Source organism: Fukomys damarensis, unplaced genomic scaffold (genome assembly GCF_012274545.1).
Source record: "Fukomys damarensis isolate Sample0158 unplaced genomic scaffold, DMR_v1.0_HiC HiC_scaffold_23, whole genome shotgun sequence".
NCBI lineage: Eukaryota > Metazoa > Chordata > Mammalia > Rodentia > Bathyergidae > Fukomys > Fukomys damarensis.
In genome coordinates, this window is record NW_022900935.1 from 40,325,787 (window position 1) to 40,342,003 (window position 16,217).

The window sequence follows — 16,217 nt, forward strand, 5'->3', positions numbered from 1 at the left end:
GATCCATGAGTGGCAGGGGCTCGGCTGGGAAAGCAGAGGACAGAACTCACGTCAGTGCGGCGCCGCTAAGGCACTAAGGCGCACAGGGCTACAGGGCACCGCCCTGGTTTCCTCTTCCAGGGCCTCAGATGGAACCCAGGGCTTCACGCTGAGCTACATCCCCAGTCCTTTTACTTTTTAACCTAAGATAGGGTCTGGCTACATTGCTAAGTTAAGTTGTCTAGGCTGGGCTCCAACTTGTGATCTTCCTGCCTCAGCTGCTCTATATGTTCTATTAAACACTTTAATGTATAAAGTGCTGGGATTGCAGGCATGTGCCACCGTGCCTGGCTTCATAGGGAGTAATAAATAAATACTTAGCGAATTTGACTTTAATCCTGACTAAATAACCCAGAGAAGCTGCTCTGGCGGACTCCTCCAGCAGCCGTGTGCCAACTCGGACCACAGTTATGAGTGATGGAAGACCGTCGCAGAGAAGCCACAACCATCACTGTCCCCAGTTACAAAAGCGGAATGTGACAGAGTTTAAACAACTGGTCCACGGCTGCCCCGATGGAGGAAATGGAGCCAGGACCTGAACCCAGGGCCTCCCTGTCTGGGTAAGCAGTACCTTCAGGAACCTGGAAATGCCTTCCGCACCCAGGCCAGCATCTTGGGAGTCAAAGGCTCCGTGCCTTCCCTGAAGCCCATGGCAACCCTTGCCACACTTTGCTGCTAGATGCAAAGGAGAATCTTTAAGTCCAGGATGGCAGGGGAAACGCTCCCTCAGTGGGAAGCAGTGGGGGCTCGGTGGGGAGGACCTTGAGGTCAGGGATGTCCCCAGGGCAGAGGCCTCTTCCTCCTGCATCTCCAGGCCCTGTCTCTCTGCTCCCCGAAAGACAGCGAGGGGCTACAGTCTCAGCACAGAGGCAAGTGGCCTGTGGTCAGCATAGGCTGGACAGCAGGGAGGTCACACAGGGACACTGGGAACTCGGGGCTTTGCTTGGCCCAGCACAGGGGAAGGACTCTGCCAGGGTGATTCACAGTGCCAGGGAGAGCCCGGGGAGGGTGCCCAAGCCAGGGTGCCCTGAGGAGGTCAGTAGGACCAGAGTGGTTTCCTAGATGCCCCAAGGAGCAGGCCAGGTGGGGACAGAGGCAGGGAGGGGATTCTCCCACAGCGCCTCGGAGAGAGCCTGGCCTGCTGACAGTGTGGGTTCGGACATCTGGCCCCTTGGCAGTGACAGCATGCGTTCTGCTGGGTCAATCGGCTGGGCCCAGATCGCAGTAATTTGTTACGGCAGCCCCAGGAAATGAATGACCACCGCCTGCTTCCTCCACCACGCTGTGACCCCACCCCACCCAGTGACTCCCACTGAGGTCACCGATGACCTTCTGGTAGCCAGAGCAGCTGTCGATGAACCTGAGCTGTCATTACTTTGTCTTTCTTGAAGCTCTTTCTCCAGTCAGCCACCATGCCCTGGGGCCCTTCCAGCTACATTGGCTGCTTCTCCTCTGCCCCGTCCCCAGGCCTCTGACCTCCAGCAGGGCCTGGCCCACTCTCTGGTGACCTCATCCAGGGGCACAGCTTTAAATGCCACCCTGTTGTGAGGACAGCCCACCCCCACCGACACAGGACGACACCCGGTGCCACAGGACGCGCCCCTTTCTCACTTCACCAGCAACTGTCATGGTGGCCACTCTCACCCCTACTGTGCCTGTGAGCAGCCAGGAGACCCTTCTAGGACACAGGCCACCCCCTCACTCAAGCCCCTGAGGTGTCCAGCACACGGCATCTCACCCGCCCTGGGCAGAGGACAACATTGCCACACTTGGCGTCCCAGGGACTGACTGCACCCAGGCTGCCATCTGGATCCTCCAGAGTCGGCCATGCCTGAACGGGGCTGGGGAAGACGAGATGAAGCGGCCCTGGCGTGGCCTGATGTTCTCATTTGGGCGGAGGGGAAAGGGGTCCTTGTCCTTGACAATGTCCTGATGTGACACTTTGATTTTTTTTTTTTTTTTTGAGACAGCGTCTCACTGTGTAGTTGAGACTGACCTGGAACTCACTATGTAGCCCAGGCTGGTCTTGAACTTGCAGTGATCCTCCTGCCTCACCCTCCCAAGTGCTGGGATTACAGGTGTGCACCGCCATGCCCAGCATGATGTGACGCTTTGGAGTCTTCATCCAGATTCCAGCTCACAGATGTGGTTCCCAACAAACTATTCCCACCCTCTTTCCTAGCCTCCCAACCCCTTAGGATTTTACAAACAAGAAAAGTCACAAAAGCTTCCAACCTCCCCTCAGACTCAGAGTCAAGCAGAGTGTCACCCGTTCACAGGACGTGTGTCTGGGCCTCAGGATGCAACAGCAGAACCTGCTGGCTCACCAAGGGCAAACAGGCCCAGATCCCTCCCAGGAGCTAGGACACAGGAACAGAGTGGCTGTGTGAACTCCCACAGCTCATGAGTTCCCTTAGGGACCCACAGCCTCCCGTGGTGGCCAGGTGAGGACGGTCCCCTCACCTGCCTTTGCTTCCCTGGTTCCAGCACTGCTCTGGTGGAAGGAGGGGGACACACTGGACCCAGGGCTGGCCAAGGTCCTGAATTCCACCGTATCCATCCCCTCTGGGGCAAACATGGCTGTGCCACCTCTGCCGGGAGCACTGTGACCAGTGCAAAGTCAGAGTTCAGGACTGGGAGAAAGGAGAGGGGAGGCTTCCAAAGACACAGGCTTAATATTTTCTGTACACCCACGTGCTCCAGGATCTTCCAAAGGCGGACACTGGGAGGAGGAAGAGGAGGAGGAGGAGGAGGAGGAAGAGGAGGAAGAGGAGGAGGAAGACCAGCAGATTTGGAGACTTCAAGACAGCTGTGCTCTGGCCCCAGCAGGGGCCTTGCCTACCACTTGCCTGGCCTGCGGCTTAGGGTTAGGACTCGAGGTGCCAGGCCAGGCCTGTCCTTAAAGACAGTCAGCTCACAGGTGGACAAAGCTTCCTGGATACCCCCTTTCTGATGGAATCTGCAGATGGGGAAGGGACGCACACAGGCAGAAGCCCCCAGAGGGAGGGCCCATCAAGGGGTGGGCATTCTCCAAATACCAGGCCCCAGGCTGGGCACAACGGAGCCTCCAGCCATCAGCACAGAGCAGCACACAGGAGCTGTGGGCACATGGGGGGTGAGAAGGGCTGCTCCAAGGCACACACGGAGATCACGGCAGATGCACCCTGGTTCTCAGCCACTGGCTCCTTCCCCCACCGTCTCCTGACATCAGGACTGAACAGCCCCATTTCGGACCATGTTCCAAAGGAGCCTCTGCCGCCAGGACAAAGACCCCAAATCTGTCTAGTGAAGGTGAGCGGTCTCTGTTTTTCATTTATCTGAGAGGCCCCAGGCTGCAAACCTCAGCTTAATAACAGATTGGCTACTGTGCTAGAATTTGGTCAATTGCAGGCCCAGCGGGGAAGGTGGTTTATCAGAGACAAGGAGCACTCAGCTATTCACCCCTCCATCCATCCATCCATCCATCATTTATCTATTCATCATCCACCCCCCCATTCACCCATCATCCATCCATCCATCCATCTTTCCATCCATCATGCACCCACCCATTCATCCACAAGGCACTGCTAGGCAATCTACGACACTTTCAAAGCTGGGTGTAGCGGTGCGTGCCTGTCATCCCAGCACTCAGGAAGATCACTGAAAATTCAAAGCCAAGGCTGCACAGTGAGTCCAAAACCAGACTAAACCATACAGCAAGACCCTGTCTCTGAAAAGAATCACAACCGCATAAACCTTTGACCCGAGCCCAGCCAGGACCATGGGGACTTAGGAAGGGCACAGCCTCGGACGTGCGGTAACTTACGATCAAGTCCATTCAAGTAGCGCATGCGGATCTCACAGTGGCCCCAGACGGCACTCACTACAGGATACAGTTTTTTGCCCTTGAGTCCCCGAAAAGCCACTCCCATATACTGTCCGTTCACAATGAAGCTCAGGGTCCCGTCATCCATGTCCAAGGCCACGAGGAAAGAGTCGGGGACGATGAATGTCTCATCTGGCTCCAGAAAGGCCGGGTATGTTTTGCTCGGCTGGTTCTTGCCGTCGTGGTACAGCCGGTTGCGTCCCAAGTCCCAGCCCCAGGACTCGTGGTTATTCCCCACGAGGGTCGTGTACCCAACAGAGTGCAGTGGGGCGTCTGCCGTGGCCACGCCCACCACGGCGTGTGTGCCCCGCTGTCGCATGGCCCACGTGATCTGCCACACGTGCAGCCCCCTTGTGTACCCGACTTTGCCCCGGATGGCGTCTGTGCTCTGAGCCACCGGATGCCGGTGAAAGATCAGCTTGTCGTCCTCCTTGACGAAAACGTTGAGCGAGCGGTCATTGTTGTTCCAAGAGTGCAACAGCTGGATGTCGTAGGACACCGGCGGCATGTCCAGCAGCAGGTCCAGCCGTGTGGGCTTGCAGTAATCCAGGCCCTGGAGCTCTTGCTTCAGGGGCTGGTAGGTGGGGTCCCGCATGTCCACAGTCTTGATCCCTCCAGTGACCTTCTGACCCATGGCGGCCTCTGGTTTCACCTGCTCGAGGACTCCCAAGGCAAACTCATCAACCTCAGGGTAGATGGGATTCCTGGGAAGCTTGTGAGGAGAACTCTGCACATCCAGGAGCGCCCTGTGTGCCTGGTGGGGAGAGAGAAGCAGGAGGTCAGTGAGCAGGGCTACAGGATGAGAAGACACAGAGTCAGCCAGGAGCCCAGAGAGGTCCAGGAAGCCTGGGGTCCTGGTGCAGGATGAGACGCCCCATCTCCAAGGCCACACTGTCACTGTCACCCCCGTCACTCTCAGTATGCCTGGTCAGCCGGGGGTGCTCAGCAGATGCCTACAGGTACCCAGTCAGGATTACACAGGGCAGAAGGCCAAGGTGGCACAGAAGCTGGCGTCAGCCAGGATGCATGGGCACCTTCTCTGTCAAGGTGAAGCAAGCACCTACCACTGGCCAGGCAGCACAGCGGGCGAGGCTGCACAGCGGGCGGGGCGGAGCCCTGAGAGTCTGGCCCAGCCCCCTTTTCCAGCACAGCCCCTTGGATCATCACATTGTCAATTCATTGTTGGGGCGGAACCACTATAGAAGCTCATCTTGGGAGTCAGTGTGTGCCCTTGTAGGGAAGGGCCCACGAGCCTCCTGGGTGCCCTAAGTGTACAGCAACTGCTCTGCAGGTCCTTGCCCCACCTAGGATGGAGTCCTGATACAAATGGGCACAGGGGCTCTCTGCCCATCCACGTGCTCTTGGTCGACACCAAGATGACCCATGGGCACTCGCCCTGCCCTGGAGTCCAGCCTTGGAGAAAGGAGATGCCACCCGCTTTGGGCTCCTGGGCTCCACTCAGAGCAAGGGTTCTTTCTGCTTCCTTGGCCTCCGGAAGGGAGACTTGGCTGCTGGGCCTACAGGACGGGATCTTCAGGACAGGGCAGGCTCCTAGGTAAATAATGGAATAAGATGGGCCGTGAGGGGGCTGGGAACAGTCACTACTGTGGTGCCTGAGAAAGGTGAGGCAGAGAACGTAGCAGATGCCAGGGTGGGCTGCCAGGCACAGGGACCTCTGGGGACCACTGAACATGGGCTTAGGGAAAGGCTGGGGTGCCCCCTCCAGCACCCTGGGGTGACTCCCTCGCAAGGGCACCTGCAGCCACCTGCCACCTGAGTCACCTCCTGGATGGTCACTTGCCACAATGACGAGAGGGTCGCTCTTGGTTCATTTGTTACCACCAGCACCACCACCACGTCTAGTTGAAGATGCTTCTTTTTTCTTTTTTGGTACCGGGGATCAAACTCAGGACCGTGTGCTTGCAAGGCAGGTGGCAGAACCACTGAGCTAAATCCCGGCCCCTAGATGCGCTTTCTCTCTTGTCACCTGTCACGTTCCTGCTGGGCATGCCTAGCCACCCCTGCTCTGTACAAGAACAGAGAAGCTGTGCATTCACTATCTTTAATACGGGCCACTCCTGGGGACCCTGCCAGGCCACCCCCACCACCCCAGGACAGCAGGTGGGGTTCATCCCCGGGCCCCTCCTGCGCAGGGAAGTCACGGCTTCACCACTCAGCTTTGCCCTTAGCTCTCCTGAGCTCACCTGTAATGTGTGTGTCACCTGTGTGTCACAGGCTCACCTAAAACTCCGTGGAGACAACATCCCAGGGAGGGCCCGGGACAGCGGGCAGTTTTGGTTTTCCACCCTAAACTGTTTCCATGAACTGAGAGAGAGCTCTGTTAACCACACTTCCAGGTCCCCATACCTGGGCCAACAGGTGCCTTTCGGCCACAACCCAGGTGCCTGATACGATGGGAGGAGTCAGCTCAAGGCCACAGTCCGTTCTGGACCAGGGGCGGCACACTTCTCAGAGTGGCTAGATCGTAAATATTTCAGGCTTCCGACTCCGCGCATAAATAAATGGGCACAGTCGTGTCCCAATGAAGCTGTGAGAAACTGGCAGTGGGCTCTGCTGACCGTTCTCTGTGTGAAGCCATGGACCCCCAAAGCACCTGGACGTGGAGCTCGGGATGGGAAGCGGCACACTGGCTACGCTGGGGACACAGCTGGCCCCGCACGGCGCCTGCTAATGGGGGGCCACCACCGGGCCAACCGGAAGTCTAGTGGTGGACACCAGACTGCTGGCAGGAAGTTGGCTCTGGGCTCAGCCCCATTTCTTGCTACTGTGTGAAGCAAATTCAGGCACCCAGGCTTCCCTAGAGGCGCCGTGGTGGGTCAAGGCCTGGGTCACAGAGCGAGTAGATGACCAACGCCCAGAGCCAGAGGACTCAGCCCTGTCCCGACCTGGGAAAAGCCACAGAAGTGTGAAGGGTGTGGCTGTGCATCGTCCTGCCGGGCCGCAGGGAGAGCAGGGGCAGCTGCCCGCCCGTCCCTCATGTGCCTACGCGTGCGCACACTGAGCACGCAAACATGCACCTGTGCACACCTCACACACCAAGGCAGTGCCAGCAGTGGCCATCGAGGCTCACCTGGGCCCAGGACCCTGCTTCACGCCCTTGGTGCCAGCTTTCCATTGCCAGAAAGCCACTCCGACTTATCTGCTGTGTCCCCCGCAGAGGCCCTGCCCGCTGCCCCTCATGGCCACCTCAAGCCCACCCCTAGGCCACCACATTCCTGCCCTGCACCCTTCCTGACCCCTCAGGAATTCTGGCAGCCCCAAATAATGAACAGTCATCTTGTGCACCATCCCCAGGGCCACCCGGCCGGCTGTCACACATGGGTCCCAGTGTCCGATGCCGTGCAAAGGCCAAAGTGCCCAGAGGAGCAGGGTTAGGGTTAGGGTCAGCCGAGCCCCTCCTCCTTCCCACTGTCCCTGATGCTGCCTGGCGCAGCAGTGGCCCCAGCCTGCCCTACACAGCTGGGGATGAGGAGGGGATGGGCCCCAGTATGAGCACCACGCACAGGGTGGGAGCTTCCAGTCTCCTGGACTGTAGGGCCGAGTAAGGGAGCACAGACTTCTCTCTCTCTCTCTCTCTCTCACATACACACACACACACACACACACCCCACACACACGACAGACTACACTCACTTGGCACAGAGTGAGCAAGATCAAAAGCACAGGCAGGGCCTCCTCATCCCCTCAACCACACCAAGCCTGTGGTTTGGCCCCAGGCCGCCCTGTCTCCCACGGGAGGAGCCCCACCTCCCCACCACTGCCACACAGAGACCCTGGGTCATGAGGCAGCTCCTGGCCCCCACTACCTCTGCCTCAGGAGGGGAGACCACCAAGAGCCCACCAGAAATCCAGCCGCAGCCTGGCCCCTGGGAAGAGGGCATCCCGAAGCCCGTGTCCAGAGGGCATCTTCAGGGCCTTGGTGCAGGGTGCAGGGGGAGAGCACACAGAGTCCTGGGGTCAACAGAAAGGACGCGGGGCGACCCTGTGAGCCAGTCCTCTTCAACACCAGTCTTTCAGGACTCTGGGCCATGAGCTCTGCTGCATCCTGCACAGGGCGCACAGCATGGCCACACAGGCCTAGGGGACACGGCAGGGCCCGGGAGGTCCGTATCATACCACGCAGGATGTCCCCCAAAGCCATCAACACACAGGACCATTCACAGAGCAGAAGCCAGCTCTGGCATTGCACAGCGGAAGGACCTGGGGCTAGGCTGGGAGGAGAGATGCGCTTGCTCCGAACACTTTTTGAATTGAAAAAAATATATATTTAAAGTGCATGTACAATTACATGAAAGTGGTTTTCACTGAGAATCAAAGGCTGAAAAGCACTCATGGAACTCATTGTACCCAGAACCAGTTACTCCCAGAGTGATCCCTGTCTCTTCGCCCGGGCCATTCAACAAGCACGCACAGGGCCGATGTCACATGTGGTGTCCTGTTACCCACAGAGACCATGTCCCCAGCCCACGGCGGGCAGAGTGAAGCTCTGCACAGCCCAAACGGGACGTCATTGCATAATGATTGTTTCTAAGTCTCCCAGTGGCACCGTTTTTTAAATCGCGAACCCATCACTTGCCAGAGCCCCGTGCTGTCTCACAGCCCCTGAGGCAGCCGCACCTTGGCCTCGCACAGCAACCCGAGGCAGGATGAGGACCCCGGGGAAGCCTGGAGGGGCAGGACGCTCCTCAGTGGCAGCCACACCCCCTGTGCCTCACCTGCCCCCAGTGTGCCTTTTGCTTGGCCATGGCCACCTCTGCTGCAATACCCTTTCCGTTCTGTCGTTGGTGTCCCTCTTGGGGATGTCGCCAAGGTGACCAGGACCGATGGCTGGACGCACACCCACCTCCCAGGGCTTGGACCCACCTCAGCGCACCAGACCCCACAACAGTGGAGCCATTGTTTTGGCCCAGGTTGGAAACCTGAGGTTGAGGATGTGGAACAAAGTGACCTACATAAAGCCTCTTTCACCTGAAGATCAAACAGTCTCCCCTCTGCCTCCTGCCTGACAAAGCCATGGTTGCAACCCAGGATTTTGCAATAGAAACACACCCTGGCAGTCTGTTATTAAATCAACACAGCCTGCGGCCTGGCTGGACGGCACCCCGCCCACTGTCCCAAGTGCTGCTGGTTGGTGGTCTCTCGGTCCCTGGGGCCCAGGTGCAGGAATACACTTGGTGGAACAGTGAGGTCATTCATGTTGTGCACTGTGCAAGCCTGGTCGTGGAGCCCCAGGGAGGACTTAGGCCTTGAGGATAAACCCCATGCCCTAAATGCCCACTTAAGAGGGATATGGAAAGAAGTCTCTGCCTTCAGCACCGGCGAAGAGGACTGGACCCTTCTGGTAAGTACCGACAAGTGATTTTGGAGAGAAAATCTCACACGGTCCAGAGCTCTAGCCTTTGACCTCAAAAAACCAAAATGCACCTGCCAGTGACACCTACGGAAGGACACAGATTACTCATGGCCCTTTCAGAAAGGGCCCGGATGAGCTGCACCGAGCCCCTGGGAAACAGACGTGACATTCATACAGAGACTGAAAATTAAAAGGAGAAGTCCCTGCGGCAGCCTAGTTACAGCAGGGAGGGCAGCCGCCTGGGGCTCGCGGGACCAGCAGCTCAGCCTCTGAGGGCCCTCAGGGACGCAGAACCTCACCAGGAGGTCACCCAGGCAGCATCAGGGGTGTCCTTGGTGACGGGGGGGGGATGGAACCCAGACTGGGGACAGTGACCCCACCTGGGCTGCAGGGGGCATCCGTGCCCACAGGGGTTCTGCCTGGTCCCCCCTGGGGGGAACGGGGCCATGGCTCCTGGCACAGCAGCTGGCAGAGGCATCATACACACAGCTCCCTCTGCTCCTCGGCCCGCACCTGAAACTTGGCTCCAGGGGCACTGACTGCCAAGGTCAGGGCGCCTCGAGGAGGCAGGGGACACAGACCCTCCAGACCCAAGATTCAGCGGTGGAAATCCTGAGTAGAGCAGGAGCCGCCCCAAGACATCCCTGGGGAAAAGGCTGTTGGGTTGACCCTGGAGTGGGTTCAAGGAGGGCTTCTCAAAGCCAGGTCCCCAGACAGTGGCTGAGATTCCCAGGAACTTGCGAGGACTCAGACACAGCCCCAGTGCACCCTGGGGTGGCACCAGCAGCCTGCGTCCCGATGAACCCCTGAGGTTTAAAGAAATTATAGCAAAAGTTTTTGGAGTCCCAAATCCATTTTCTTTTTGATTTTTTGAGACAGGGTCTTGCTATGTAGTTTAGGCCGGCCTTGAACTCAGAAGGATCTTCCTGCCTCAGCCTCCCAAGTGCTGGAGTTACAGGTGAGTGTCACCACCCCTGGACAGTGGCCGAGATTCCCAGGAACTTGCGAGGACTCAGACACAGCCCCAGTGCACCCTGGGGTGGCACCAGCAGCCTGTGTCCTGATGAACCCCTGAGGTTTAAAGAAATTATAGCAAAAGTTTTTGGAGTCCCAAATCCATTTTCTTTTTGATTTTTTGAGACAGGGTCTTGCTATGTAGTTTAGGCACGCCTTGAACTCAGAAGGATCTTCCTGCCTCCGCCTCCCAAGTGCTGGAGTTACAGGTGAGTGTCACCACCCCTGGCCCAAATCCAAACGAGAACTACCAGTACTGCACTTATCCCATGATTTATAAACAAAAAAATCAAACAAACAAAACAAAAAAAAAACCAAAAACCAAAAATCAAAACTTCTATTCTACCTGGACATGAACCATTTCAAATGTCACATGTGCTCCTAGGAATCTCAGTACGGAAATGGATACAGTGGAAGGGTAAAGTGCTCCCTCCCCTGCCTCCCTACCACCCACAGGGACAGGTGCCTGGGCTTGCAGGCCATTCTGCTGCCTATGCAAGTGTAGACACGGGTCTAACACACCTACTCTCCAGCCTGCTTTTCCCCAGGACACACTGGGTACATGGGCTCCACATCAACACCACGCGTGAGGGGTGCATAATATTCCACCCTGTGCCACCAGCACGGTTTTGGTGATGCCCCCTTATGGGTGGGCAGGGGTTGCCTTGACAGTAAGGACGGCCATGCATGGGGTTCAGAGTTTCCTGGACAGGGGGCCTGAAAGCCATTTCTTTCTCTTCAGTTCCCAGATGCTTCTTTGAACCTCAAAAATCTCAGGCCTCAGAACCATGCACTCTACTGCCCATGTCTGCGGGGAAAGAACGTGTCCCACCACCCGCTCCAGGTCTCCCGTCCTTTGCCACTGACCACGGTGGACTGAAGGGCCGGGGGTTTCTGCGGAGCTGGCTGGCCTGAGCTCTGTCACCCAGGGTCGGCCAAGGCCTGGGGAAGGCTGAGAAGAGGAACAGGGCGGCGTGCGGATCGAGTGACCGAATGGCCATCTCTGGGGGGACCTCCCAGAACCGAGCAGGGTATGGGGGCCAGGGGCCGGGAAAAGAGGGGCTTTAACTGCTTAGGCTATGACAGCTTCAGAGACTTCCTGTTCTGTTCCTGGCCTTCCTCCTCCAAGCCTCTCAGCCCAGAAAGCTCTCAATGCACTCAGGGGAGGGCCCTGGTGGGTCCAAAGGTGGCAAATGAATGAATCCTGAACTTCCAGGCAAACCAAAGAGTCTCAGGGTCAGGCTGATCCCAGGAAGGATAGGGCGGGGAGGGAGGAAGTGCCCCAAAGAGCCTGGATGGAGTATTACTTGGCAGTCAAAAACGCTAATGGGAAGGGTCATTGGACACAGGTGAGGACAAAGGTCTGCTAGGACAAAGACAAGGGTGCAGCCACATTTGCCTTGAGATTAAAAACCTAGAAAAGGTGAAGGGGAAAATGAAAACGCCCTGTGTTTACAGTGATGTGCCCATGGGTTTCCCTGCCTCTTAAATATCTTCACCTTTTCCTTATTATGGTTTTGAAAACTAAAGAGATGGGCGCAGTGTCTGTCCAGTGGCTGACCCACTATGGAACGCACGATGATGATGGGCTATTGCCCGGCAGAGAAAGGAATGGAGGATGGCCGGCCCGGGGCCCCAGGAAGTCGTAGTGGCCGCCCAGATCCTGCTCCTGCCCTCTGTGATGCCATTGGGCTCCGGCTGCCAGTGGTGCCATCAGGCCCAGGAGCTCCAGCCACATGGACTCGCTGCCCTGTGGAGCTTGGGACAAGCCAGTATACTTTCCCGGGGACAGTCACTCAGCCTGGTGCCACCCAGGCCCCTCGTGCGGGTGCCACAGTCCCCACGGACATGCAGCAGGCAGAAGCCACAGTGTTGGCACACACGGGCACGGGCACCTGGACACCTTGTGTACACGTGGGAGGCTTTGCTGGGACAGCATAGCTCAGGTCACCAGGGCCAATGAATGAATCCTGAGCCCCGGGCAATGAGTGAGTGAGTGAGTGGTGGGAGGGTGGGGAGAGGAGGGACGCAGGAACACAGGGACGGAGAAAAGCAAGCGAATGCAGCCCTGAGCCACACAAGGGTCCAGCCAACGACGGTGCGCACAAGGCTACTGGACTGGAGACTTCACCTGCTGACACAGTGGCTATGGTCACATCAGAGTGCCATGCGCTGCTCACACGTTCTCCATGACTGGGAAGAGCCAGCAGCACTGATACCGCACAGCGCAAGACCCTGGGTCGTAGACACCATGCCTCCAGCTCATACATTAACTCGTCGGGGCTCTTTACTGTTGCTTTAGAACACACTCCTCCTGCAAAGGCCAAAGGTCGCCGTGAAACAGAGTGCCACAGTGTGCCTCCAGCAGCCTCACACAGCTCACCTTTGCTGAGTCCCTCAGCTCAACTTGAGGCCTCATGCAGTGAGTGACCTGGGCCAACTAGGTCTGCTTATGTGTACTCTGATGCTCCCATGATGACTAAACCACTAACAATGCTCTCCTCAGCCTGCAGCCTGTTAGTAAGGAGTATGTGACTGAATTCTAAGGGAAAAGCAGCGAGAACAGGATGTGCAAAGGCCCTGGGGCAGAACAGCAAAGAATCTGTCTGGCTGCTGAGGCAAAGCTGGAAAATGTGGGTGGGGCATAATCCCGAAAAGATGGAGGAGCTGTGTGGAGTAGAGTCGGGGTGCCTGAGTTCTATTTCAGCTCCACAAGCTGGGTGGCCTTGGGGCCCCCAACCTCAGGTCCCTCTTCCATCAAAATGGGAGTCCAGATACATTGGTCAGCTTTACGGATAACACAAGGACCCCACGGAAAGCTCAGTTTAAGAAGTATACAGCAAGCATTAGTGACGCATTTGCAATGTAGAGGTGTAGGGAGAAGGAAGGGAGGAAGAAGCAGGGATGGATTTCCTCCGGTCTATGGTGACAGAAAGCAGCCACAGAAACCCAGAAGCCCACTCTCAGCCCCAGACCTGGCCATCTCTACAAACAGCAGTGGCCGGGAGGTGCAGGGACCTAACTCTGTGGCCACCTCTTGCCATTTCAAGCTCACTCAGGGTGACAGAGGTCCCTGTAGGAAGTCCTCAGCTACTGCTGCCACTGGGCCTGCCCGAGGCCAGCTGTGCTGGCCAGACTCTGCCAGACTCTGCTTCAGGGCCTCCTGGTCTGTGTCACTGGGAAAGGGTGGTGGGCCCCCGGGGTGGGGAGCAGTGCCCTACACTTCACTGGTCCCTGTGTGGTCCCAGGTGGCCGGGACCTGGGCTCGGGAAGGTCTCTCGGCACAGTCCCGTGAACCCGGGGTGATGGTTCCCATTCATGACTTCTTGAGAACACACAAGGAAAAGGGAAGTGGAAAAAGGGAAATTGTCTCAATATCCACCCGATGGGCTAGTCCAGGAGGGCAATCGGGGCAGAGGAGGAGGAACCAGGAGGAGGGCAGGGAAGGACCCAGCGCAACCTTGGATACAGCCTCTTAGGGTCAGTCCCGCCCCGGGGACACAGAGGACCCCAGGGAGCAGGCAGCGCTGTGACATCAGACTGCCACTTCGGAAAGGTATTTCCTCTCAAAGCTGGACTTCCCATTCAGTAAGCACACAGCTCTGACCTTCCCGGAAGACCTCTCCCAGTCCCCGGCCTCCCCTGGGGCCCTGCCCATCACAGGAGGCAGCTCTGACCTCCGCCCGCCCGCCCGTGCAGCCCCCACACACTGCGCGAGCAGGATCAGCCGCTCCGAGTTTCCGTTCCCAGAGCACAGGCGCCTCTTTTCTGCTGAGACCGCGAGAGATGCCAGCAGCGCGCGCCGCCTGCCGCGCCAGGACCTGCGTTTTTTCAAACTTTCGCGACACACGCCTGCCTCGCTCGTTCGCATCCCGTGAATCAGTCTAATGGGCTAGGCAGCTGGGCTGGCTGCAGGGCCCGTGAGAACGGTGCCGCCAGCCCCGCCCCGTCCCGACTGACTGACAGCTCCCTCTCCAGGCCCCCAAGCACAAAACCAGCGAGGACGAAGCCTGCGCGTGCAGCAGTCAGCTCCTCCACTGACCCTTTAGGGTGAGAGGTCAGTCACCTGCAGGGCCTGCAGCTGGTGACAGCCAGGGCCGCACGTGCCCCACCCAGGAGCTGGCAGGCAATGCAGCGCCGCATCGGACCCAGGGGACTTACGTGCGGGGGTGGGGTGGAATGGGGCTGGCACTGTCGGGGCGGGGCCTCCTGTCCATCATCGAGAGAGCAAACCCGGCCTTCATCCTCCTGGATACCGGCAGACCAAGAGGTGGGGCACACACCGACACCAGCTCCGCCCCTGGCCTAGCCTTGTGTCCTCATCTGTCGGCTCCTCCTCCACGAAGCGCTCCCTTCAGGAATCCTCCTCCTCCTCCAAACTGCCCTGGGGCTACCTCTGCGCCCTGGCTCCCGCCCCGCCCCCCCCCCACGGTGCAGCCCACCAAGGCCTCCGTCTCCCAGAAACCTACCTACCGATGGATCTGGAGTTCTGGAATGTTCAGCCCAAGTGCCTGGGGCCAGGGCCAGGAGAAGAGCCCTGAGTCCTCTCCACGGCCGGCAGAGAGGTGGAGGACCAGTTTATCCCCTGTGCCCCGGGCTGCTCGCGGGGTCCCAGGCTCTCAGCCCGGCTGGATGAGCCCTGGCCCCAGCCGGCTGGCTGTCACCAAGGGGAAGCGGCCCTTGGTTACCACTGGCCGAACTCAGAGGCAAAACAAACACTGGAGGCCTCGTCCACACTTCTGGGAACAATTACAGGGCCATGGCCACGGAGCCTCACAGCCTCCAAGAGAGGAGGCCGCAGGCCCAGGGGCAGGCTGCTGCGGAGCTTGCTGTCCCCCAAACCCCGAGAAAGCAGGGGAGACAGAGCTGGAATGGAGGGCCCTGGACCAGGGCAGATAGCAGCTGACCCTGGGCTCCATGCCAAGTTTCCCAGCCATTTCCCATCACCTGCCTGGCAGGTGCAGAGGTGCCGGGACACCTCGGAAGGGGTTTGCTGAAGACTCAGCCCAGGGTCAAGTGGGGGGTGGCAGGCCCAACGCTCTCTCCCCCAAGCAGCCATCACCAGGTGCACAGGGGACAGTGCTCCCCTCCAGGCTGCAGCCAGAGTGGCAGGGCCAGGCCCCTCCAGCACCATTCCGAAGGGACTTCAGGCACAGGTCCCCAAGCCCAGCACACCTGGAGCCCCAGAGTCAGGCACCTCTCTTCGGGGCACCTGCATGGCTGTCCTCTCAGCCTCACTGAAGCCAGGACCCTGTGGCCAGCGTGTCCCCTTCAGGAGGGCAGGCCTGAGGCTCTGAGTGCCAAACTGGGACTGTGCCCCAGCACGGCAGGACTCAGCCCTCATGACAGAGAGGAGGCCAGAGGCAGGAGCCGGGCCTGTGCTGCTCCCCCAGGCCCCAGCAGGGTTTCCTGTGCCCAGATCAGGGGAGTCCTCCAGTTACAGCAAGCTAACAACCTCACTGAGCAGCAGGGCTGGCAGCTGGCAGGTGTGAGGCGCCCGCCTTGGGCCGCGCTCTGCTGGGACAAGGGATCTGTGCCACTGAAGGGCCGGGAATTCACACGGTACATTTCCGGGACAATCAGATGGAAACTACCAGAAAGCCCCTTTCGAAACTCTCTCCTTTAGCCCCAGGCTGATGCAGAGATTTCTGGGGATGCCGGGGCATGTAAGGCAATAACACCCAGAGAGAGCTGGAGACACGGGCTGGAACCAGATGGCCCAGGCCACAGTGAGGAGTTGGGACCTGGGCACGTGGAGCAGCCCCTGGTGGGGACTTGCAACTGACACCCTTGGGGTACCTCAAAGTGGGGGACCTGCCAGGCTCCTGCATAGGAAGTGGTCCCCAAATACTTGCTTAAAAAAGTCAGAAAACACACCGCCTTCCTTCAGGTCTCTTTCCTCCCCGCCCCCTCCTGTCTCCCTTC

At 58.5% G+C, this 16,217-nt stretch overlaps 1 protein-coding gene across 1 annotated transcript in view; it reads right to left on the bottom strand.

Moving 5' to 3' along the window:
- Position 1: 1 nt before the first annotated feature.
- Spsb1 (splA/ryanodine receptor domain and SOCS box containing 1) overlaps positions 2-16,217 on the bottom strand; it is a gene marked incomplete at its 3' end in the record, with an annotated part of 32,325 nt that continues 16,109 nt past the window's right edge. Inside the window, exons 2-3 of the mRNA XM_033767394.1 lie at positions 3,845-4,658; positions 2-24 (exon numbers count right to left, since the gene is read on the bottom strand). Coding sequence (XP_033623285.1) covers positions 2-24; positions 3,845-4,538 — 717 coding nt within the window. The remainder of the gene's footprint in view (positions 25-3,844; positions 4,659-16,217) is intronic.